The 26,608-nt window shown below is 39.6% G+C and overlaps 1 protein-coding gene across 1 annotated transcript in view; it reads right to left on the bottom strand.

Annotated features, from left to right (window-relative positions):
- Nucleotides 1–21,497, bottom strand: part of SNTG1 (syntrophin gamma 1) — a 136,150-nt gene extending 114,653 nt beyond the window's left edge. Inside the window, exons 1-4 of the mRNA XM_063129835.1 lie at nucleotides 21,458–21,497; nucleotides 11,307–11,359; nucleotides 6,834–6,968; nucleotides 1,396–1,452 (exon numbers count right to left, since the gene is read on the bottom strand). Coding sequence (XP_062985905.1) covers nucleotides 1,396–1,452; nucleotides 6,834–6,968; nucleotides 11,307–11,333 — 219 coding nt within the window. The 5' untranslated portion in view covers nucleotides 11,334–11,359; nucleotides 21,458–21,497. The remainder of the gene's footprint in view (nucleotides 1–1,395; nucleotides 1,453–6,833; nucleotides 6,969–11,306; nucleotides 11,360–21,457) is intronic.
- Nucleotides 21,498–26,608: the final 5,111 nt, after the last annotated feature.

The raw sequence follows: 26,608 nt of genomic DNA, 5'->3' as shown, positions 1-26,608 counted from the left end.
TAAATACAACGGAGAAACATTTCAATTTTTGGTCTTATCAGCAAGCAACTCTAAAATTAATGCAGAATTATTGGTCTCTGTACAGTGTGCCTGTCATCGTAATTTAGCCTTCATTAATAAGCACTTCAAATATAAGTACCATTGAACAAAAGACTAGAGTGTGCAGTTGATTGTCCTTTGTATGTATATATCCAACCTTAGGAGCTCATATTGAATCTAAATAGGATGCTGCCTCTGCTTGCTTTCCCGTTAACTATGGAAAAAAGAGCTTGAACTGATTGTAAAGGTACATTGTAAAAGTACATTGTAAAGGTAAACAAACCCTTAATGAAACCTTTCAGGTGGTGCAAATCAGCAAAACCTGAGCTCATCAAGGTTTTCCAAATTACAACTTGAAGCCCTTTCCAACTTGTGTCTGTGTCAGATTGTAAGCTTTTTCTTCTTGTCACACTGAATTTTGTGCATATTTTTTGTTGGGGATGGAAGAATCCTGAGCTAGATCTACACTCCTGCTTTATAGCGCAGTTGAAGTGCACTGATCACCATTGGGGCACATTACACATTCAATATACTTCTTTCATTATGTTATTTCCTGCTTTTTATTCCACATTATTCAAAATACCACAACAGAAGTAATTGTGAATCCTATGAGGCTTAAATGTGCAAGAGGGATATAGTGTTACCATGAAGGGATCATAATGATTTCACACAATGTGTAGATCTGGCCTAAGATGCTTGAGCTCAGTGAAATTCTCTGAACTTTAATTCAAAGATTGGTTCGGTTTGCTCCTGTTCGTGTTTAAGACCTGCTTTCTGTTTCTTTCAAACGGGGAAAAATGTATTTTCCCCAAAAGCTGTAGATTTTTCAAAAGCTGTGCATTTTGCAAATGCAAATTTGGGAATTTGGGAGAACATGTCTTCCCATCCATGTTCGGGGTTGTGAAGAGGGGCGTTTCTGAGTGATTTGCTGGAATAAAATTCTTATCCATCCCTAATTTTTGTGCACATTTTTAATTGTATGCGTATTTCTTCCATTGATTACACTGTGTCTTGAGTGCATTTTTCAAAACTACATATTTTTTCACTTGATTTTTTAAAAACTGTAGGCATTTTACAAATGCATTTTTGGGGGGTTCTGCACATTCCAATGCAAGCTTGGAAATACAAGGATCTCGAATACAAATTGTGTTTGGGTCTCAGTTCAGTTCCAAGAATAGGTTAAACTATGGTCAAAAATTAAAATGAATTTCTTATACACCCCTATTCAGAACTCATTGAAAGTGCAGGTAACAATATAATCAAGCGCCTTTTGATCTCATTTAACATATTTTCTACAAGATAAAAGACATCTCTAATATAATATATGCGAGGGGAGAATGGAAAAACATACACTACCTTTATACTTAATCCAAATCCTCCTACAGTTTGTCTTCTAATAGTTACAGTTCTTTCCTGAAAAGGCAAACCCAGTTCAATTTCATTTAGATTAAATATTTCTCATGAAAATATACACAATCACTCTTGAACTACCTTTCGTTTGGAGTTCAACATTTATTTGTTTTTAAAGGAATCAGCTATTTCTGGCTTGTTTGTTTTGAATTGTAAAGAATAATTTTAAAGTCGTATTTTTTAAGTGCCAATAAGCTTGCCACAGGCAAATACTTAATCTCTTTAAAAGTAGATATGCAAAAGGCCAAAGTGACCCATCTTTCTGAAGTAACACAGAGATATCCTGCAGTCATTTTAGTGCCTTGTGCTGTATTTTACTGAGTCCCTCTCACATGTTTCTGTGCACAGCACAAATCCATCCTCATTAATGTATCTCCTATAATATACCTAAATCCTTTTTAAAAATAAAATAAAATAAAATAGGAGAATCACAGCAATAGCCAGATCATTTACTGTCTATTGACTCCCTTTCTCCATCCCATTTAATACTGCACACCAGTCTGAGCCAGCTACTGCAGCTCAATCATGCCCCTGCCCCTCAACGCTTTGCTGATGCTCTTATAGCATTGTTTAGCCTTGTGTGCAAGCTGGAACACAAAATGGTGGGATCCAACAGCAATTGTGAGGGATCTGGTCGAATGTGGTCCTTCTGTCAGTGCAAGGGCACCACAGATGACCACCCATGCTGATCATGGATGCTGAGTCTAGGGATTGCTTATGCAGGCAGGAAAACAAAATACATAGACTGGCTCAAGTTCTTCATTCTCATCGGGAAAAGTAAAATCCAGCATATTTGAACAATTTCACATGGAGGTGTGATGCTGGGTCACTCAGCTTTCACTGACAGGACTCCATGGAGGTATGATAGGAGGAGGAATGCCCTACATCATCATAAAAGTCCTTGCAATATATAAGCCCTCCCTCAGCACACAAACACACATGAACCATATGCATGAGTAGCGTGTGTGCGCACACACATTTCCATAGTTCCATCATATGCTGGTATGACCTAGATGAGATTAGACAGACAGAATCTCAAGAGTGAGATTACCAGTGGCAGAAAACCCCAATGGTATCCCTGAGTTGACTGCTTTACTTTCTCTGTGCAAGTGAATGTTCACTATTCTTTCCTATGGGAGGAAAGAAGAGATACTATTGGAGATACTATCACAGTGGAGATCCTATTACAGTGGAGATACTATTACAGTGTACCCTTCAAGAGCATCCAATAAAAGTTAGGCAACCCTAGTTCAACTGGACATGTCTAATCAGCACTAGATAGCAACAAAAACAGTGACTGCTCTGTATATTCATAGCTAGGATAAGCCTCTTGTTTTAGGATCTCATCTTAATGCCTGAGAAACATATCTATAACACATAGCCATCACACTATCCATAATGTAAAGCCAGGGTAATCAAGTAGAATACATCATTTGTTATCTTCTATGATAATATTCCAAAAATATAGGCTATAACAATGTACAACAATTAAAAATATTATGCAGATATTCCAAAATATTACTTTCTTATTTATTTATTTATTTATTTGATTTCTATACTGCCTAATAGCCAAAGCTCTCCGGGCAATTTACAAAAGATTCAAACCATACAAATTCAATACAAAATATAACATAAAAACCATTTACAAAACCATTTGAAACACTTAACAATACATAAAAATCCAAGCTCCAGTTAAAACCTTTTCAGACGCTGTCAATTTATTTAAATCTCAACAAGACTTTTAGTAAGAGATTTCTAGCATATTACGGAAATGCAACTGGGGAATGACGAGTGCTTTAAAAATAAAATGAACCCAGATATGATCTGGTAAAATAGCAAGGCTATAGAGTTTATTGATATTAAGCAATTCTTAGTTTCTTTCATTGGTAGAGCCAGTGGACATCATCATGCTAAAGATAGGAACCAAAACGGGGGGGGGGAAACTGCTCTCAGAACTTCCTACAGTATTCTAAAGCCAATTAAAACAACAGCTATGAAATGGCATTTGAAGAGCTGCTAAAATGACACGCATACACACACATACACACACGTGGAAGACATTTCTGTTTTCTTATAAGGTATACTGCAAGACTTATTTTTCATGCTGAAAACACCACTAGCATGCCCACTATTATTTTTCACAGAAGCTTGAATCTGCAGGAAGTATTCTTCTTGGAATTTGCAATGCAAAGACCAGGCATTTTCTTATACATTTTCCTAATGAAGGGCTCTAGGACAAGGGTGGTAAGGCCCTGCAAATAAACACCAAGGGCCGAGCCCTTGATAGAAATCCATTTTCACATTCATAGCCATCACTTAAAGAAGGATTAGGCAAATTCATGGTGGTTATAGCTATTATCAAGGGCTACTGCTCATGATGGCTATATGCAACACTACAGCTTTAGGGATCAACAACAGAAGAGTCCTATTGTGCTTATTTTCTGCTTGTGGGCATTCCAGAAACATCTGGTTGGCCTCTATTGTGAACAGGATGCTAGATTAGATATATCTTTATGCTGATCCAGCAAGGCTCTTCTGTTTTGGTCCTTACATCAGAGTTCCTAAGTGACTCTGGTGGAAGTCCCATTTTATTCCCAACTTCCTCCATTATTAATCTGTGCTCTCTTCCTACTCTATTGCTAAATTGGTTTCTCAGCCACAATGGCTTCACTGCATTTACAGTGCAAGCCTAAACAGGACTACTAAAAAGTAAGTCCACTTGAATTCAATGGGACTTACTCCCAGGTAAGTGTGTATAGAACTGCGCCATCATTTTTTTTCTTTGACATTCTGCTAAATTAATCCCTTCTATTTTGCTTCAAGCATTTTGCTATACACTTTCTTAATAAACTCTTGAACATTTTTTCTTCACTGGCATCTTTTTCTACCATTGTTCTTCTTCTTTCTTTTCATCTTCTGTATCTTCTGTGAGCCTGTTCAGATGACACACTAAACCATGGTGGTTAAGCAATTTAAGCTAAACATTATGGTTTAATGTTTCTTGTGAACCATTACTAACCATAGTGGCACATAACAATAGTTTAAACAGGCTCACTAACCATTTGCTACAAAAGAGTTAGTGGTCTAACCGTGGCTTAGTGTGTTGTCTGAACAGGGCCTGAATCGTACTCTACTTTTTCATCTATTTCATGTTCAGCTAATGTGATCAACTAGGGATGTTTGTCACTGGGAAATATTTATTTATTTATTACATTTATCTACCACCCCATAGCCGAAGCTCTCTGGGCGGTTTACAAAGTTAAAAACAGCAAACATTAAAAACAAATATCCAGTTGTTTTTGGCTCAACAGAGTTCTGCAGCATGTAAGACTCACTTTGCATCTGTGAATTGAGCTGCAGACTGTTCCCCAAATTCCGGGAGGATTTTTGTGCATTATTTTGGAAGGTTCTGTCATTTGCACAAATTTCTGAGCAACCTACACAAATTACAGGCAAATTTGTGTAAATTGCATAAATTTGGCTGTATTTTGTGCAAATTGCTCAAAAATTGTGCAAATTGCAGAACTTCCCCCCCCCCCCCTCCAAACATGCAAAATTCCTGGAAAATCCATGCACTGGCCCAACTTGTTGCAGTTTTGAGTTGGGCAGCAAAGCAGGAATCAAAACGAAGTGCAGGTGACCGCACCTTAGAAAATCATCAAATTCCAATCCTAAACAGATTCCTCTGACATTGCTATGCTAAACCCACCATCTCTTCTCTTGACTTTCCCCCATTTTAGATTCCTATATGGTTTCTACCTTTTTCTTTTTCTTTTACTTATCCAACCTTTCAATCTCTATCATTTTGTTCTGTTCAGTTTGTTCTTAAGCAAGCCATTGTTTCTTCTACTTTTTTTTCCAAAGGAAGATCATGTTTGGATATCACCTACTCTAATTCCTACAAAAGCTCCTTCTGTTGCTTTTTATTCGAAGCGTCTTATTTTTTCCATAATGCACTCTCTTCTTGATACTTTTCAAGTCTATTTTCCATCCTCTTCACTTGTCAGTGCTGGGCCATGGACAGTAGTCTGAAATGAGCCAGAAGCTAAATGACAAGCCAGTAGCCAGGACTAAAGACCAAGTCAGGAGTTAGAAGCGAGTGAGAAGTCAGGACAAAAGGATACAACAGAGTTCAGGAGTTGTTTGGCTTTTTTTTTTTAACTGAAGCAGAAGACTACCTGGCTCATACACCTGAGATCCAACGAGGGGTAAGATTTATTTATTTTTAAAGATAAATAAATATCCATTATGAATTCAATATGGGATGTACTTTTCAAATTTAGATAGAAAAGCCAAATCTTGGAACTGCCGAAAGAAGGCATGGGAATTTTGAGATGAAGATCTCACGAATAGGCAGGAATCAAAGAAGACGTCAAGGTTGAGAGCATGTTAAAAGAGGAAGATAGTAACTGAAAGCCAATGAAAGCCAATGGGAAGGAGTAGGAATCATCTAGAAAATTTAGGAACTGTCTGTGTTGAAGTTAAGATGTCAAAATGACATCCAGTTTGAAATTTAGACATACAATATTAAAGACAAGTAAAGAGTTAGATTTATGTATCATCCATATTAAGATGTTAATAAAATACATTAGAATGAATAGGAATCCGCCTGAGAGAGAGGAAGAGGGTAAAAATATATGGGACTATGGTTTGTGCCCCATATGACAGTTACAAGATCAGGACAGATGGATACATATTGGGCAGTACCACTTGCTGGCATAATGAATTTCCCTGGAAAACCTGTTGTGCTGGCAAGCAGTATTGGCATTGTGCCAGATGTAATTTACACTACAACAACATAGTTTATGTATGTTGCCCATATATTTCCTCTTTGAATGTTGAAACCAAATACTGATGCAATAACTTCTCCAATGCAAGTATTTGTTACTCCAATCTCATTAGCACTGAGGATCAGGGGAGGTTGTTTTTGCACCAGTCCTATTAGCCACTTCATATGAACTACTAACTGATGACATGGTCATGTATTATGAAACCACCAGCAGCAGAGTGCAATAACTGCAGCCATTTCTTTGCCCATTGATCACTCAGTTGGCTTTGAAGATTTATCAATTCCAAACGAAAGAGCTATGTGAAAACTCACAAGGACCATTCACTGCACTGATCCCCCAAATGATGGTTGAATGATTTATACTACATCAAAATGACAACACATATTTCACAGCTTCTTTCTAGACCTTAGTATATTAGCCCTAGTAATTGAACACACACACACACACACACACACACACACACACACACACACACACACGGTTTTCTTCCTGTTTTATATATGTTGATATCCCCCAACCAATGCAAGAGTGGTCTGGGAATATTCAATGTGTATAATAAACATTTTGAGAAGCATGGAAGAAAATGATACTTACACCAGAATAAAAAGGTTCACCAGACACACAGATCACGTCTTGTTCTTGAATCGTCAAAATATCTTTGGCTAAGTGCAGCCGCACTTTGAAAGGCTCCTGGTTACCATCCTGCAGCAAACAAATCCCTGTCTTTGTCTTCAAAGGATGAAAAGAAAAAAGGTTTCCTTAGTTACCAAGCTGCATACTGATTGTTCATCTTATAGGTTCAAAAAGATTTTTTGTAATCTTTTTTAGTTTTTAAACTGGGATGTTCAGCGAGAATAGTACATTTCAACAGATCTCTCAGCTTATTGGCTGAAATTCCTATGGTTATCAGAAGTAAACAGAAATATTGAAACAATGTATGAAAAAACTAATCAGCAATTTTATTGGTTCAAAAACTGACTGAGTTAATAACACCTACCCACATATCTTGGTTCTGAATATGGGTAAAAGACAATGAGCCTTGCTAACAATTTAATAGACACTTGGTTTTTTGGATAAGCAAATACCACCACCCCTTTACAACATCAAGGCATATATTTCAGATTCCAGCATCACAGTGCATATGGGTTCAACCTTGCACATTACTTAATACAGGGTGTCACCCAGGCAAGCCTATTTTACTCTTACAGCCTCTGATTAATCTAATTAGAAGTATTAGGATTACTCATGAGCCAGGAGCTTAACTGGGATCACAGCAGAGAACTGAAACACCATGAAGGATTCCAATCATCCTGCTTTATGGTTATAATCCTATAGCTCCTCTATGCATGGAAACAAATTCATTTCAAGTGCTTTTCAGATCATGGCTTGTGTCTGAGGATTGATTAACTAAAGGATGTCTAAATCCAGCTGGTCAATCTGGAAAGATTTCATGCTAGGGCAAGAGGTGATGATTTGAAATGGATGATGGAGGTCATAAACTAATGCCCATAAAGTTATCTTATAATGCCAAGAGGAGTGCATCCCTTCTACTCTTACTGTTGGTTTCAACAAGGACGTTCAGCTAATTATTACACTGGCATTTTCCCTTTTGGAACTGGAGTTCACAGGCGTGTTAGATGTGCTGAATGGGCATCTGCATTGTAGATATCTGCCTTGTTCTAAGATCTCTAAGATTCCTTTCCCCTCTCAATAAATTTCAGTTTCTTGAGCCCCGTGGGATATTGCTGCTAGTGCTTACCCATTCATTCCTGCTAACAGACTCCAAAGACTTTTCTGCCCCACATTACAGCTACTTAGATTCCCCCTACTGTATAGCATCATTACATCAGTTTCCCCAACCATTGCTATGTGGCATAAAACACATGTCCCAGTTAGTCTTCATCCTGTTGCTCAAGTACAGTCCCTGGGATTTGGCTTCTCAAGCAAGAGACTGCCAGCAGAAGCCAGTTGTGAGAGTGTCCGAGGGAAGTTCCTCAAGAGAGGGGACAGATGGTACTAACATTCAAAGCCCTAAACGGCTTGGTCCAGGTTATTTAAAGGAACGCCTCCTCCCATATGTGCCTGCCCAGACCTTAAGATCATCCACAGGGGTCCTTCTCAGTGAGCCCCTGCCAAAGGAAGTGAGACAGGTGGCTACTAGGAGGAGGGCTTTCTCTGCTGTGGCACCCCGGTTGTGGAATGAGCTCTCCAGACAGGTTTGCTTGGCGCCTACAGTGTACTCCTTTCGTCGCCAGCTGAAGACCTTTTTATTTTCTCAGCATTTTAACACTTAATCTAACCTAAATTTAAACTTTGCTGTTTTAATTCTATATTTTAAACTATATCAATTTTTGCTGTGTGGTTTTAATCCTGGCTGTGCTTTTTATATTGTATTTTGTATTCGTGTTTTTAAATTGTTGGTTGTTTTTATGCTCTTCATGATTTTAATTTTTGTGAACTGCCCAGAGACCTTCAGCTATTGGGTGGTATAAAAACGTAATAAATAAATAAATAAATAAATAAATAAATAAATAAATAAATAGATAGATGGTTGAGTAATATGTCTGAACTAGACTCTGATGCCCCTGCTATTACAGATAGCCAATTCCTCAGGTAATTGGAAAAATATATATAGACATTCCTCAGCCCCAGGAAAATTATGTCTGGTTGCGGTCTCCATCCCTGGTACCTCAGGCATGCTTCCAATGTTGGAAATCTATGACTGACATTAGGTTCTTGACTTCAGGCTCTTCACTCCATTGTTGGAGTTAGGCAGATGAATCAAACAGTGCTCCAAGGCATAATGAGTTATACTGAAGATGTGTTTCTTTGAGTTTCAAATCCCTGATTTATGGAATGAAGGATATCCACAGTGTTTGAAATATTAGATATGGGGATAGGAAGAAGGAAAGGAACACTGGAAGGACTATGTAACAGCTACATTTTCATGCTATTCGTATATTTCTCTCAGCCAAGCAAGGTTTAGGGGGTGGCTGGAACACCTACTGATTCATACCTAGAAGCATCCCAATCACTGCTAATTAATTTGAGGGCTGCCTGAGGTAAAATTATTTTTGAGAATTGTTAAATTGTTTACATAGTCATTTTACTTGACTTGACTGTACACTTCTGACTTGGTTGATTACCCTATAAAATCTCCCGAGAAGCTTTATGAAGAGAGCTGGGGGCAAGAATTAAGCAGCACATAGCTATACAGTAGATGTAATTAAGCAGCACAATGAAATTAAAATAGAAGTCAGCACTGTGATGCACATGGACAGAGTTTATTCACAGTTTGAACAAGCAAGTCAAGCATGGGAAAAGCAAACTATTCATCGCCAAGGAAAAACATGTGCAGAAAAATCTAATTTACCTGAAAAACTCTAAAATGTAACGAGACCCTGGTCATATTTGCTTTTCAGTTGGTGCTGTACAATACAACTTTAAATCAAATCTTCAGTTAAATCACAATCCTTCCTTTGCTACTTGAAAGCATCATTGATACACATAAATAGGTCAGCCTTTAAGAGCTGAAAGGCGTCTAATTAATTTCAGATTTAATGAAGCCGAGTCAACACATGCCGATCTGAAATATGTCCTGTTTCAGCTTTTGGGTTACATTTTATTTACCAGAATCCTCAACTTCTGAAAAGCTCATAGATAAAGAGAGAAGGGAAGCCCAGGAACACTACTTCGGGCCCTTCATTCCCACAGTAATGGGCTTTATTGGAGGCGTAGGCCCAGAGCAGCTCAGCCCAGGTTTTCCTTTTCCTCCTGCCTTCTGCACTGGCTTAATTCAAATTAATTTGAAAACTCCCTCTTTCACTCACTCACTCACACACACTGCTATCTCTTGAACCCATTACCCTCTTTGGATTTCTGTATTTAATAGATGCACAGAAGGGAGAACTTTTTCAGGTGTTGATTTTTCTTCTCATAGTAATAGTACTGCAATACTGGGAAAATGAACCACCCCATACACACCAATCTCTACTCTTAAAAGTACTTGTGATTCATGTGTGTGTGAGTTTGTGTGTGGCTTCCTTTGCCTCTGTCTTCCTTGCCAATAGCACACACCCTCTCCAGCTCCTGGGCTCCGTGTTTCTCCACAGCCCCAGTTTCTCTATTCAACTCTATCTCTTCACTATGCATGATGGCAGCATGGAACTTCTCAGTAAACCTTGAAAGATTCAGCAGCCATTCACTTTCACTAGTTCACAATTTTTTTCATGTGCTTAAAAACCACAATCCATTTTCTTCCAATAGCAATGCAATATTTTCTGTTATTATGCAAATTTAATGTATTACCATCTAACTCCTTAAGGTAAAGCCCACTCGGATTAAATATACACTTGCTCTGGGTTAGTGATAATGATTTCATTATTCATGTGTTTGCGATTAACAACATTTTTATACGTCCTGCTACCAGCTAGTTTTTAATGATAAAGAGAAGCAGGATGTTTAGGACCAATAAATCAAAGGTAGAAAGACATAACAACAACAACAACAACAACAACAACAACAACAATGCGAGAAAGAGGAGATGATGATGATGATGATGATGATGATGATGATGATAATAATAATAATAATAATAATAATAATAATAATAATAATATATCTATTACCCGCCTCTCCCTCTGGATCGAGGCGGGGAACAACATAATACATAAAACTAGTTAAAAGAGCATGAACAGGATACTGAGAAACATAGCCTTTGTAAACTTGTAGCTCAAAGGCCAACTTCAGAATGGCAGGCTGACGGGAGAGATAAACAAATACACATGTATGCACACACACCATTTTCAGTTCATGGTTTACTCAAAAGTTGTTACAATTGGAGATATGATATTACATGTGCTGAATCTGTGCTAAAGACTTCTTCATTGTTTTTTGTTTTGAAAAGTTTGACAGTATTATGGTCTTATGTTTTCTATGTTTAGGAAGAACTGTTTTCCCAAATCAGAACAGCTGACAAATATTGCTTTCCCTAAAACAGTTCACTTAATTAATCCAACTGAATAGGTGTGTGTGTGTGTGTTTTAAATTACAGAGACTTTGCATTACCTCTTCACATGCAGTCCTGAAATCCATGTGCTATGGCACCAAGATATATTTGTCTAAAAGAGAAAAAAGAGTTCATCATAAACAAGAATTATTTTCTATCAAACATTAAAATGAACTGTATAAATTAAGCAGAGAAATTGCAGTGTGCAGATGCTGTGTGAGAGAGAATAATCAAGATCTTGAGAGTGGCTCAATGAGTGAAGAGTAGCAGAGCGGTACCCAACTTTGAAGAAGTATGCTAGATAGTGTCAACTAATATGAAACAAGGTGGATTTCACACACACCCCAAATATCTCCCAACATACCAGTCATTCAAATTATTATTTTTTGCTGGTGTCAACACCACAATGACTACTTATGCTTCAATATAAAGATGAGCCTAAGAGATGTGAAGGCTGAGAGGGGGCGGTAATATAGGACTGGAGCAACCCATTGTGGAAAGGGCAGAAGGGGGAAAGGAAACTTGATAAGGTGAAGAAATTCTGAAGAATTTTAGGGCCCTTCTGATGTTATGGAGAGCTAACATCCTTAAGATATCTGTGCGTCAGTAGCAGCAGCTTCTCTTGTTACTCCCCTCCTCCATTTTAAAACAGGTTTTATTGCCACAGGAAAGCATGGGAGGCAGTAATCTCTTCCCAATCCAAGGCCATTTTCACCTACAATGCATCTGAAGAAGGAAGAACATCATGACCTAGCATCCTTTATGGTGCACTGTGGGAGAAAAACATGGCTGCCTCCACTGTTGCTTCCTTACAGTGTGTACAGGCATCCCACTGGGGGATGGTATTGTTTCTTCATAATACTAATTAGTGAGATGTTTCTACATCCATATAATATGGTGTATTACATGCTGCCTTGAATTGCTAGAAGTAAAGGTTTTGTATAAATGTTATAAATAAATAAACACAATTCCATGTGTTTTTGTTTTACGCTCTTTTTCCAATTCCAAAAACTGAGATATGTTTAGTACCTTAGGTGTAGCAGCTTGCTATAGCAGCAGCAGGGAGGAAGGTTTCTCTTCTATGTCTTCCTTGTTCCCTCTTCTTTGCTGCCTCAAATGCTGTTAGGGAAGCATTCCAGGTGCTGGGAGCCCTAGTAAGTATACATTTCCCATGTTGCTTGATGTTAGTACATCAAGGACCCTTGGAAAATTACATTTCCCAGAGCTCCCGGTATCTGGGATATTGCTGTACCAGTGCTCTAGGTACCAGAGGGCAAGAGAATGAGAGATAAGGAAGAGGAGGTAGTAAAAGATGGAGACAGACCTCTCTCCCTCTGCCACAACAGCTGCCACCAGATTAAGCATTATTATTATTATTATTATTATTATTATTATTATTATTATTATTATTATGAAAAATGTATTTTTAAGGTTTTATTTATTTAGCACAACAACATTTTAATAATTTCCCCAAAGGTCCCTTTTTTAGTAGGCTGACTAATGTCTTCCTTTTTATCTTTATATTAAAGCCATATGCATGAATACATTTTGTTCCATTGAAACAGGAAGATTTTACCCAAATGCATTCTCTCTCTCTCTCCAAGAAAGCACAAATAATTTATCAGAGCAACCTGCTTTTGTTTTAAAATATTTCAGACCTAAAATACCAGAGATTACTGAACCGTACAAGTGCTGGCCCACTGAACACTGACATTACTTTGAAAATGGGCTCCTACCCATAATGCATCGCTCCAAATTACACAAGTGTTGAAGGCATTTTGATTGTTTTGCTGTATAAAGAGGATAATATTGATTGAGGGGGAGTTTCCTAAGAGGCTAAAAATAATGCCTCTCTTGCATACAAGCTTTTCTGGAAAATAGCAGTATTGAAATAGAGTAAATTTGTTTCAAGGACAGTCACATTTGACTTCTGACAAAAGGTATATCATAAATATATGCTATTGTTAGTAATCACAAGGATAACCTAGGCTCTATCAACAAGTCTGGTTTGCGCCCATCCAGAATGGTTTGGGTGCGAGGAGGTTGTTGCGGGGGTGGGTGGGAGGTGGAAATAAAGAAGAAAGGCTGACACGCATGCCAGGCACGCACGCAATCCACGTGAGGCAGGGGTGGAGCCAGCCTATAAAGGCTCACCCCCACGGGGCTCAGTCCTCTTTTGATTTCGGCTAGGAAACTGGAGGATCATCGAAGGAGCAGCTGGTGTTGGGCCTGTTGAGGCATCAAAGCAGCCACCACACTCAATGCTGAGCATCGGGGGTTGGGAGACTTCCCTCCCCCTTACGGTTTGATCGGCCTGTGCTGGGCTCGGCGCAGGGGAATTTTCTTATTTTGACAGTTGGGGGGCGGGCTTGAAGGTCACTGGGAGCTGGTCAAGCAATTTCCCCCCCCTTCACCTCTTCCCTCTTGTACACATTGTAACCACCTTCTATGTCTACTCGATGTGTCTGATGAAGTAGATCCTTGCCTATAACAAGGATGTGCCATAAAAATGCCTTGAGGTCACATAGGAGTAGTTCCAGAAAACTCATTTCTTGCCTTGACAAACTAACTCAGTCATCTAGCCTAACACTACACAGCACTTGCAGCAAGAATGGGTAGAACTTTCTTTCTCGAAGGCACGATGAGCATAGTTAATCATATCAGATTAATAAAACCAGCTTCATCTCTTATTTATTAAGAATAAGACAATCATGAGGAACTCATCAGCAAATACAACACAGCTGCATTGCAGTAGTCAATCCTAGATTACTGACGTATGAAGCATATTTTTGTGAAATGCCATTATTTTTGGATGCATGTCAAATGGTTCAAGTCAAAGTTTCAGCTCTGCTGGGAGATCAACCTCTCCATGACACACACACAAAGATTTAGAGGCATTACATAGACCTATGCATTTCTGAGTGTAGATCCTTATATAGCCAAAAAGCACCATTCATGCACAAGAAGAGGCATCACCAGGCTCTGGGAAATCTCAAGCTTTGCAGAAGTACAACATTTAAAAATCCTAAAAGAGAGAAGCCCATAAAAGGTCCAATAAATACTGAACAGAGGGATAAAAATGGAAAACCAGGGGGAGGAGAGATGGAATGGAGTGGCTGGGAGGAGGGCACGGCTGACCAGTTGGCTGGCAACCTGAACAGAAGCACTCCACACTTTCTACATTTGTTGCGAATTCTATTGTTGTAGCTCTGTTTTTGTCATCTGATGGGAAACACTTTCCTTACAAGGCCCTTGAGGAGTTACGTTTAGGACTGGTGAATGGGGTGCTATAAAATTGTTTACTCTATTTGGGGCAGGTTTAAGAGCACTGGTACATTGTAGAGGCTCTAAATCCCTATGCAAGTGTTTGCCTGCTTGTGTATAAGGCGGTGTGTATAGGAAGACATGGTGGACAGGTAAGTCTTGCCCCCAATGTCCCTGGCATGCCTGGCTTCTGCTTAGATGAAAACTGTATAGGGCTTTCTATCAGACTTCCCAATCTCAGAATTTCGGTAAGTGCATTCAGCTGAGCACACTTACAGAACCCTATGCAGGTTTAGGAACGTGCTAGTAGCAGTTGCAGGAATGGGGATGCAATAGCAATTCCAAAATAAGACATAATGAGAGTCTTACTCTCTTCCTGTCTTCCATCTGACAGGAACTCAAAAGTTCAGGAGTAGAAAACTCATTTAACCCATATCATACTGCATATTCAAGCAAAACAACACATGATGGGCAGCTTGGCAATGAAACCTGACACCTCCTGATGGAGCAAGCATTTATTCAATACCGCAAAAAACATTTTTGAATGCACGATTAAAGCATTCTTGTTCTGAAGGGAAATCAATGGTACATTCTAATAGAAGGGCAACAGGAGCTCTTGGAAACAAAGGCCCCGTACAGAAGACACCAAAAAACAAGGCTTTAACCATGGTAAATAAGGCTTTTGACCTTATTCAACATGGTTAAAGCCATGGTTTGAGCTGTCTTCTGAACAGGGCCAAAGGAATTTTACTGCATTTAAGATAACACTGGGCTATAACCAGACTTGCTCCACCACAAATAGAAGGGCCTCTTCTGTTCACAGAGGGCATGTCTACACTAGCCCTATATCCCGGGGTTGTCCCTGGATCTACATGATGCACAGGGGATCCTGGGGGCAACCAGGGACAACTCCTGAATTTTCCTGGGATAACTGGTTCCGTTATCCTGATTTTTCCCGCGGTGCCGGGACCGTCCCAAGACTGTGGGAGGTGTGGGCACCCATCCCACCTGGTGCCTGCTTACTCACAGGTAAGAGCAGCACCAGAAGTGGGCAAGGAGCTGCATGGTGCAGCTCCATGCCCATCAGGGGAAGGGGTAGCAGCAATTTTGCAGCCCCAGGGATGGCAGGCAGGGGGTTTGGGGGTGGGGGTGGTTTTGGGTTATTGTTTTTAAAAAACTTACATTTTTGATGGAGTGGGGCCTCACTCTTCTGTGACCAGCCCCACTGCTTCTACAAAGAAAAAGGTGTCCGCAACATCCTGCTTCCTCCCTGGATGTTGCAAGTGTGAATCCAGGGGGAGGATCTCACAATCACCATATCACAAGATCCTACCCCTTCCCTCCCTAGGTGTAGCCATGCCCAGAGTAAACCAGGAAATCATCCAGACATTTCTAATTCTTCTCTACCCTCATCTAGGATTAATGTGTAACCCCTTCCCCCCTTCATATGTTTTAATGTGATTTTAGACTGTAAACCTCTAGGCAGGGTATCACTATTTTATTTGTATATTCTGTACAGCACCAAGTACATTGTTGGTGCTATATTATTATTATTAATAATAATATTAATAATAATGTATGCCATCTATTAGAAACATAAATGCTCATACCCTATGTTAAATATATATTCTTTATGCTGAAATATACAAGTTGTTAAATTTAATTTCTACTGACAGTATAGACATATGAACAGGCCACTGAGGTATAGATTAAAGATAGAATATCTATTTTTGTTGTTTGAAAGCATCTCTTGTCAAACAAAGTAAGGAGAAATGTCAGAGGATATCATTACACAAAAGGCCTGTGACACCCTAAGTTAGAGCAAGCAACAATGGCACCTGTCAAATGATAACCGTACATGTTAATGCTAGAAACAAATACAATTCAATTTAAGTTACAAATGTCAAAATGTTGACCAGAAGAAGAGATCAAGCATGAGACCAGAGGATGTATATAGAACATCATTATGAAGCTGTCAGCCTCCAGGATATGAAAAGCCTGTCACAAAAGGAATTATTAAAACATAAGCTGCACTAGGAACAAATATATAAGGGGAGTGTTCTCACAAGGCTATGTTTAGCAGTCCCTGTTGTTTTGTGTAGTCTAGAAAAGTGATTGGCATCAGTGTTAGTGACAGCAGGAGCATCCGGAAGTGTTAGAATAGCACAAAATACACAGCAAAGATGTTACATTTAAATTCCACAAAAAGAGCACAATGTACAAAATATCCTAAGAATACAGGATGCTATTCCTCTAGATTCTGCTTTTTGTAGTTTCAGGGGAAACCAAAACATCTGTAGAACAAAGCATATCTGGAGTAAGCATCCAATGGTACAATTTGAAAGGACCAAATGATATCTAATCCACCCACGTACTGCAAGGCAGAACCATCCATACACAAGTCTTCCAAAGGTCAGCCCCTACAATCCAAATCACTGTGTGCAACAAGCAGAGAGCAGGGAACCGATGAAAGATACTGCTGGACGGTGGAGGGGAAGCTCGAGATTGGATCACAAGTCATGAGTGTCACTGCCAAATTGAACCATCGGGGAAAATCTTTCCCTCTCTCAAATATGATGTGATCAGTCAGAAATCAAGCAGAAGCAAAACCCAAGTTTTCTACCAGTTCAAAGTTCTTAAGTTTTTAAGTTCATGCCATTTGTTTACTTGCTCCTTTTAATTTACACATTGCTGAGATTTATCAGAGTCCTTTCATTTATTTGTCCTCATTTCATTTAACACATTTCTATATCACCCTTCAATTAAAAATTTCCAGAGCAGTTTACACAGCTTATCTTCTCCTTTTCTTCTCCTTACTCTTATTCTTGCTGACTGTAACAGCTATATTATTAACTCACAGGCTGGGTTCACGCAACACATGAACCCACCCAGAGTGGGTAGTTGTTGAAATGTGTTGCCTGAACACAGTGAATTTTCCACAGGGGTTTCAAGGTGGTTCATTCAAGAAAAATAAACCACCCTGTGGAAATAGCTCTGTGTTCAGACAACATAATAACCCATGGTATGTTAACGTGTTCTGAATCTGCTGTTCTACATTTTCTCCCATTTTTTTCCGTTAGCTGACTCATTTTGCTTATCATCCCTGATCATTTCTCTTGATGCAGTGTTTATAATGCTGATTCTGTTCCATTCCAAATTTTAATCAAATTGTTGAAGTTAATCTCTTGCCCTTCTCCTCCACAAGCTTTCAGATCTTTTCAAGATCTTAATTCTTTAGAGTCCAATACATTCTCAGCATCCCTTTTTCATAAACTTTTTAATTATCTCTTCTCAGATTCTTTTTATTTTACACACTGCAGATTCTTTTTATTTTACACACTTTGGTCCTACCCATTTATGGTAGGACCAAAATATTTTCTTGCCAGAATCAATGGACAAGATGGGACCTCCAACCACTGCATGTGTGAAAACTGACTGAACTGGCAGATGAATCTGTCTCCATCACTGATAATGTGACAGCACCCTCCACTGCAGGCTAATTTAGGAGATACAGAACAAACCAGATGGCACACAGGTCTCTCCTCCAACACCATGCTGCCCCCCCCCTCAACATCTGCTGCCTGAGGTGACTGTTTAAGTCTGCCTAACGGTAGGGCCAGCATTGATCCATTTTCTTTCATACTACTTCTCTTCAACATTAGTCATTTCTGTTTTTATATTATTTTTGGTCATGTGTCAAAACACTGTATATCTCTGGTGCAATTTTCACTCTGTCCAGTTTTGTTAAGTAGAAAGACATGCTTCTCACCCACCCCCTTATTTGTCTTTATTTTCTCCTAAGCATTCATACTTCTCTCAGTCTATTCAATCTTCTTTCTCTCATCCTCAGTGCTACTTTCATTTCCCTTCTTTGTCTTCCTCTTCCTTGCTCATGTCCTTCATTATTTTTTCTTGATCATTTTGCCCAATGTTTTAAAATTGACAAAAAAATCTGTTACTTATTCCTCATTATCCTTCTCCTATCTTCTGGTGGCATCTTTCTGGACCCTAATCCTCCCTTCTTTTCCAATTTATCCAAGGTTCTGCCTTTGATATTCTCTTCTTTTTTCAGTTAAATGCACTATTTCAATGACTTCTTCCTATTTCCTTCCTTGGTTCCTCCATTCATTAATTAGTTATTTTCTTACTAAACATCCACTCACTTGTGCTAATTCTCCTCTCCTGATCTTTCTTTTGTGAATTCTTTTGCATATTTGGCTGGTCAATTCTATGTCCTGCTTTCAGCCATTAACAAGAAGTAACTGTTTTCTCTTGTGCATTTTCTTCTTAATGTACATTTTATTTATTTATTTATTTATTTAGAATATTTATTTATAATATTTATATACCGCTCCTCATTGAAAAAATTTCGGAGCGGTGTACAAGGTAAAATGAAAATAAAAACAGAATAAAACAGTTAAAACAAAATTTAAAAAGAAGCAAAACAACAACAATACAGAAATCCAAGGCTGCATGTTAAAGAAAGGCTTCTTGGAATAAAGATGTTTTCAGGAGGCGCTGAAAGGAGTACAAGGTTGGAGCCTGTCTGACCTCCAGAGGCGGGGAATTCCACAGGAGGGGCGCCGCCACGCTGAAGGCTCTTCCCCTGGTGGATTCCAATCGGAGGATGGATCTAGGTGGAACCACCAGGAGCAGGCCCTCGGATGACCTGTGACCGGGCAGGTTGGTAAGGGAGAAGGCGCTCTCTCAGGTATCCTGGTCCCAAGTTGTTTAGGGCTTTGTACACAAGTACAAGAACCTTAAACCTGGCCCGGTAGCGAATAGGCAGCCAGTGCAGTTCCCTCAGCAGAGGAGTTACATGCTGGAAAGGGGCAGCTCCAGACAACAGCCGAGCTGCAGCATTCTGCACTAGCTCCAGCTTCCGGAGCAGCTTCAAGGGCAGCCCCACATAGAGCGCATTGCAGTAATCCAATCTTGAGGTTACCAATACCTATAGCACCGTGGTCAAGCTATCCCTGTCCAGGAGAGGCCGTAGTTGGCGAACCAACCGAAGATGGTAAAAGGCACTCCAAGCCGTGGCGGCTACTTGAGCCTCCAATGATAGAAATGGGTCTAAGAGTACCCCCAAACTACAAACCTGTTCTTTCAGAGGCAGAGCAAGCCCATCCAGAACAGGCAATGAGCCTGTCTCCCGGACTTGGGAACCACTCACCCACAGGGCTTCCGTCTTGCCAGGATTTAGTCTCAGTTTATTGGCCCTCATCCAGCCCATTACTGAGTCTAGGCACTGGTCCAGGACTTGCACAGCCTCACCTGATTCAGTTGTCACAGGGAGATAGAGCTGCGTGTCATCAGCGTATTGATGGCATTTAGCTCCAAATCCCCTAATGACCGCTCCCAACGGCTTCATATAGATGTTAAATAACATTGGGGACAAGATGGTGCCCTGCGGCACTCCATAGCTCAATTGCCAGGAGGCCGAGGACTGGTCACCCAATGCTACTCTCTGAAAACGACCCCGTAGGTAGGAACGGAACCACTGTAAAACAGTGCCTCTGATGCCCATCCCACAGAGTCGATCCAGAAGGATACCATGGTCAATGGTATCAAAAGCTGCCGAGAGATCAAGCAGGATTAACAGGGTTGCATTCCCCCTGTCCCTCTCTCGATAAAGGTCATCCATCAGGGCGACGAAGGCTGATTCAGTCCCGTAACCAGATCGGAACCCAGACTGGAATGGATCTAGATAATCAGTATCCTCCAAGAGTGCCTGCAGTTGCTCCGCCACAACCCTCTCAAGTACCTTCCCTAAAAAAGGAGTGTTAGCAACTGGGCGGTAGTTGCCTAATACCATCGGGTCCAGGGTGGGCTTCTTCAGGAGTGGTCACACTACTGCCTCTTTAAGGACAGCAGGGACCACCCATTCCCAGAGAGAAGCATTTATCACCCCCTGGACCCACCCAGTCAGACCCCCTCGGCTTGTTTTTATAAGCCAGGAGGGACAGGGATCAAGAGGGCAAGTGGTCGGTCGCACTGCTGCAAGCACCTTGTCTACATCATCAGGCCACAATAACTGGAACTGATCCCACAAAATTGGGCAGATGGTGGTATCGGACACCTCAACTGGAGCTGCACTAAAAACAACGTCAAGCTCGCTGTGGAGAGAAGCGATCTTGTCCTCAAAGTGTGATGCAAAAAGGTCACAGCGGGTCCTTGACGGAGCCAGGGCCCCATTTGCTGGGGAGGATGTTAGCAGCCCCCGGACCACCCGGAAGAGCTCCGCTGGACGGCTACTCGAGGACACAATGGAGGCAGCAAAATAAGCCTTCTTTGCTGCCCGCACTGCCACGCAATAGGCACGATTATGCGCTCTACAGCGTGCATTTCTGTACTGTGCCCAGAATACTGGGGTGATGTTATAAATAATAAATGATAATGATGATGACTCTGCAAATGTAAAGGGAACCATCATTGTATCTTTGTCATTTACAGGTAATATCAATAAAATGACTAATGCAATTGAAGTTTTGCTCATTTGTATCCAACATGTACCAAGTTAAGCACTTCTTCCCCATTATGTTCTATGAACACTGACTTAAACTGGGCAACTGCTTAGATTATATATGGATATTTTAAGGGGGCTCTTCTTAAAGTTGTGTTCATTGGGTTTTTAAAAAATTAATTTGGAATTATCTTGATGCATTTTCCCCCATCACATACCTAGTTCCGCATTTCTGTCCTAAAATGGGAGAGAGAGTATAATTGGCCTTATTTCAATGAATACTGCACATCTGCTCTTTATTTAAAAGCACACAAAAAACCAACAGCTTAAATTATTCATCAAGGATTCCCTCATTCTGCAAATCAGGGAAATGATATGGACTTGCCAGCTTTCTTATCCTATCCAAAGGTGAAATGCCAACCACACAAGCTGTTCTTGGGAAGGAAAAACAATTTCATGACAAACTGTACCATGTCAACATACCACTTGAAGACTTGATAAAAAAGTGCAGCGAGGAAAACTGGTAGCCATCCACGGCCTCTCTCATTCATGATTCTTCTTGATCCTTTATGGGCAAGTTGAAAAATCAGAAGGACCAGGATGCATCTGTTAAACATATAGGGTTAGGATGAAAAGCACAGCAGAAACCATCAATGGTTTGCATATTAGAAATAATAATAACAATAACAATAACAATAATAATAATAATAATAATTAAGGGCTTTCTCCGCTATGGCACCCCGGCTGTGGAATGAGCTCCCCAGAGAGGTCCGCCTGGCGCCTACACTGTACTCCTTTTATCGCCAGCTGAAGACCTTTTTATTCTCTCAGTATTTTAGTTCCTAATTTGAACTTACACTTAAATTTAACTGTTTAATCCTGTATTTTAATCTTATATCAATTTCTGCTGTGTGGTTTTATCCTGGTTGTGCTTTTTATACTGTATTTTGTATTTGTGTTTTTAGATCGTTGGTTGTTTTATTATGTTCTTCATGGTTTTAATTTTTTTGAACCGCCCAGAGAGCTTCAGCTATTGGGTGGTATAAAAATGTAATAAATAAATAAATAAATAAATAAAAACTTCTGTTGTGTGTATGGTGGGTGAGGGGAAAACATGTGAAATTGAATCCATCCATCATCATAGGATTAAGAAATAATTGGTCTATGTTGAAGTAAAAGTTCTAAAATTTCCTTTTCAAGATGTAGATGTATAAAGGGGAGTGTTTTTCCCCCCCTAGTAGAACTGCTATTACTATTAAGCAACTAAATTCCTAAAGATAGCACCAAAAAGAATTAAACTACTTGCTTTTTATAAAAGAGCTGAGATGCCATAACAAGCAAACATACAGCCTAGCCAGCCACGCTCTACCAGTAGGCATTTCCCAAAATGTGTCATGCCAGCAATTTGGAGAAGCAAGGTTAAACAGTTTGCAGAAAATGTATGTGTACATATTGGTGGTGAAATCAACTGCAGCGCTTCACTTTGCAACTGCCTATCTTTCCCAAGCAAGTATCATCCAGCAGCATCATTAGGGCTAGACTCTAGGGCAGAGGTCCAGGGCCCCATTCACCAAAATGAGCAGGAGACTATCACAGTTTAAATTGAATTATTACACATTGACCCTGTTCAGATGCCATGCTAAGCCACGCCGGTTAAGCATTTTGAGCTTAACATTATGGCTTAGTGTGTTGTGTGAACCATTCCTAACCATGGTGGCTACATAACCACGATTTAAACATGCTCACTAACCATTTGCTGGAAAAGGGTTGCCTAAACATGAACAGGCCCTCTAAAAAGGAGACACCGCCCATAAGACCATTATGTCCACAGTCTAAAATTATCTAACTGCACTATTGCCACTAATCCCTCATCTACTACCTCATGTGGTACCTCTATTATCACCTTTGCACAATGCAGCAGCTAAGTTGTTCAGTGGGGCACCCAGCTAAATACACATTACACCTGTGTTAAAGGAACTGCACTTGCTATCTATTACCTATGGAGTCACATTCTCAGTTCTGTAGTTAAAATACAAAGCCCTAAATAATTTGGGACCAGAAGCAGGCCACTGTCCCCTATATGCACCCAGCCAACCCATAAGATCTTCAGAGGAGCCCTTGTTAGCTGTTATGCAACCTTATTGTTTTATTATGATTTTATTAGAATGTAAGCCTATGCGGCAGGGTCTTGCTATTTACTGTTTTACTCTGTACAGCACCATGTACATTGATGGTGCTATATAAATAAATAAATAAATAAATAATAATGTAACATCTGGAAAACAGGTCTTCTCAGATGCTGGGAGTGGATGTGATGGGAAAAGCTGCCATGTTACTGCTGTTCTATTTCATGAGGGCCTCCAACACACATGTTTTAAAAATGGATTAGGGAAATTTATAGAAAATAACTACTGATAGGACAACAGCCATGGTAACTAACTGATAAATCTATCAGCCATGATGACAAAATAGAACCTCCACATTCAGATGGAGTATACCAGATGTTGGGGACTGTTGCCTCCATGCCTCCCTTTTCAGCTCCCTTCAGACATTTGACCAATCACTGTTGGAAACAAGACACTGGTGCAAGTGGGCAACTGATCTAATTCAGCAGGGCTCTTATGATGTTCTTAGCATTAATTATCATTAATAAAGTACATTGACTACTTCCAGAGAAATGTCTCTTTTATCCTAGCACATTCTTGAGGCTTAAAACATTAAGTAGAAGTATGACTGACAGTAATTGTTGGAGGAGTGTTAAAAAAAGAGGACATAATTAACACAGAGGAATGAATTAATGAAAATTTACCATGACAACTTACTATTACCAACAGGTAGGGTGAGATAGCAGCACCAAAGGTAAGACAGAGAATTAAGTCCTTTCTCATGTGTGTTTGGTGGCTTTTGAACTGTATCTCTTTTGTCTATGAGTAGAGAAGTGGTGATTGTTTACGAAGCTCCTCTAAAGAAACTGGTTTAGTTGCACCCTATGAAATAGCTCTAAAATGTGTTGAGTTCCAATAAACCACTTCCTGTGTACTTTTGAAATCTCATCCTTGTCTATTAATCTCTAAGGAGATCATTAAAGCTAGGGTTGGAAAGAACAAATTTTGGTAAACAACAACAATGTCAACTAGAATATAGGCTATAGTACCATAGAAATTTATCCTCAATTTAGGGATTCTAGTAGCCTTTCCCTATCTACCACATTAGGCATTTACAACATTGACACCCACCATATTTCCATTTCATTCTGTAGAGAATTCAAAAGAGCTACAGAAATATTGCATTAGTCAGGCAGCTGTGATACCAAGCAACAGGCAGAGGCTCCAAAATCTGGACTCACTGAATGTGCTTTGTGAACATATGTGAACATAAGCTGAAATGGGATCGATTTCTACCCAAAGTTGGAGGAGTATTGAAGATCCAATATTATATACACAATATAGTATATTAATTGTGTAGTATTGGTAAGCTATTTGCTCTGGTGTGGGGCAGTGAAAATAACTGCTAATTTATTTCGATCTCTATCACTGATTTGTCATTTTTGATGCTCTAGGATTTAATTTATATTTCAATTTAATGATGTTTTAGCTTGATGCTATTTTTACACACACACTATTTTTGACAGCTTGATATTATTTGTAATGTAGTTTTTTTCATTGCAGATTTTACTGCTTATGGAAAGTCAGTAAATACAGTTTTTAAAAAACATAAAAATACATTCTTCCCCATCTTTTAATATGGTATGTTATCAACAGTGCTAGAAATAAAGCATTCCAGACTGAGAGAACAATGCCAACTTCCTCTTTGTTCTGCATGAGGTTGTTGAGGTCTCTCACAACTAAATGTTTACTTGATGGTTTATTTATTCATTGGAACAAAGCTCTGAATTTAATTTCCTGACAGGCAATATTTCAAGGTTGCAGGGCTCATCCATTCTACATGAAAGAAAAACATAGGGATGGGTGGCATTTAGTCTTGGATCCTAATAAGTAGTGGACTGCCATATCAACCAGTTCCCTTGTCAACTATAAAGCTTTGAAGTAAATGAAAGGATTTTCTTCTCTTTACTTATACTACTACATAAGTACAATATAAGTAAGGTCCAATATCACATTGTACTTCCATTGTTATCACATCACTGGTGTTACATATGCAAAGAAGTGAGGGATGTTTTTTATACACCCAACAAGAATTTGGTAGAACTTGAATAGCTCAGTAGTTAAAGTGATATAATTAAATACATTACCCAAACAAACTAGTTACGGCAATTGAAAATGTATTTCATTCAGAAGGCTTCTGCTTATATACTCAATGACTTTACTTCAACTAATTCAGACCATTTCGTTAGCCAGAGAACATGCCATAAAGGGATGTCAGAATTCTATAGGATACAAAGAAATATATTAAAGATTTAGTAAGCCCCACTGATGTATTCATTCGCAAGAGACACATAAGTAAGACAGTTCCTGCTTTGAGGAATAGGCAGTTTAAAGGCGCTGATCTCAATTCACTTTGCAGAGGTAGACTGCTGGGATTCTATAGAACTCAGAGCTTTTGGACTGAAAGATTTCAGCACATGCAGTTAGCTGCAAAATGATAGCACAGAGAGAAGAAAAAGGTCCACTGATATCCCCAGAATAAGATTTCACAAATGTGTGTAAAAAGACATGTCTAGATGCCCCCCAAAGAGGCAAAAGAACCTTCTACACTTTAAAAATAAATAAAGCACTTTAAGACCTTTTATTTTGCAGGCTGTTTTAAGGGACCTACTGCCGGTTCCCTATATTGTAACAATCTTTCTCATCCCCTTAAATTTCAGGTTGGTTTTCCCCACCACCACCATTATGACATGGTTCTAAACTTGTACAAGTGGAAGACAGCTTGTGCAGTGGCACTTTCCTGCCCTTCCTTTCCCCCGCCCTGCTGCCCCTGCCCTTCCCAAAATCCATCCCACATACCTCCAAAACAGTGTAGGGTGGGGAGCAGGGGACTGCAGCAGGGAGTGAGATGAATAACTGCTTCTTGCTCCATCTGACTCTCTTGTTTCCCCAACCTGAACGGGTGTATATGAGATTCACCAGATCAAGAGAGAATGCAACAGCTTTAAAGGACACACCCCATGCAGTGATTGACTTGCAAATCTTTACCAAGTGTTTGGGATCCATGAATTAATGTATATCATAGAATCATAGAATCATAGAATAGCAGAGTTGGAAGGGGCCTACAAGGCCATCGAGTCCAACCCCCTGCTCAGTGCAGGAATCCACCCTAAAGCATCCCCGACAGATGCTTGTCCAGCTGCCTCTTGAAGGCCTCTAGTGTGGGAGAGCCCACAACCTCCCTAGGTAACTGATTCCATTGTCGCACTGCTCTAATAGTGGTCTCTGAAGCCAGACAACACAATTATGGTATCAAAGTATACATGTTTATTGATCAAATCATCTAAGGGAATAACAAAGTTTAGCTAAGACGAGGCAGATCACAAACATTCCTAAATACATACAAGTTATAATCACTAAAAGCACAGTGAAGATAGTAGCAAGCATATTGATAACATAATAAAACCTAGGTCCCTCTCAATCTCACAGTCAATATCAAAGGTTCATATATTTACCTAAACTGAAGGTA

The sequence above is a fragment of the Elgaria multicarinata genome, chromosome 7 (genome assembly GCF_023053635.1).
Source record: "Elgaria multicarinata webbii isolate HBS135686 ecotype San Diego chromosome 7, rElgMul1.1.pri, whole genome shotgun sequence".
NCBI lineage: Eukaryota > Metazoa > Chordata > Lepidosauria > Squamata > Anguidae > Elgaria > Elgaria multicarinata.
Note: the sequence above shows the minus strand (reverse complement) of the source record. Positions and strands in the feature narration are given on the sequence as shown.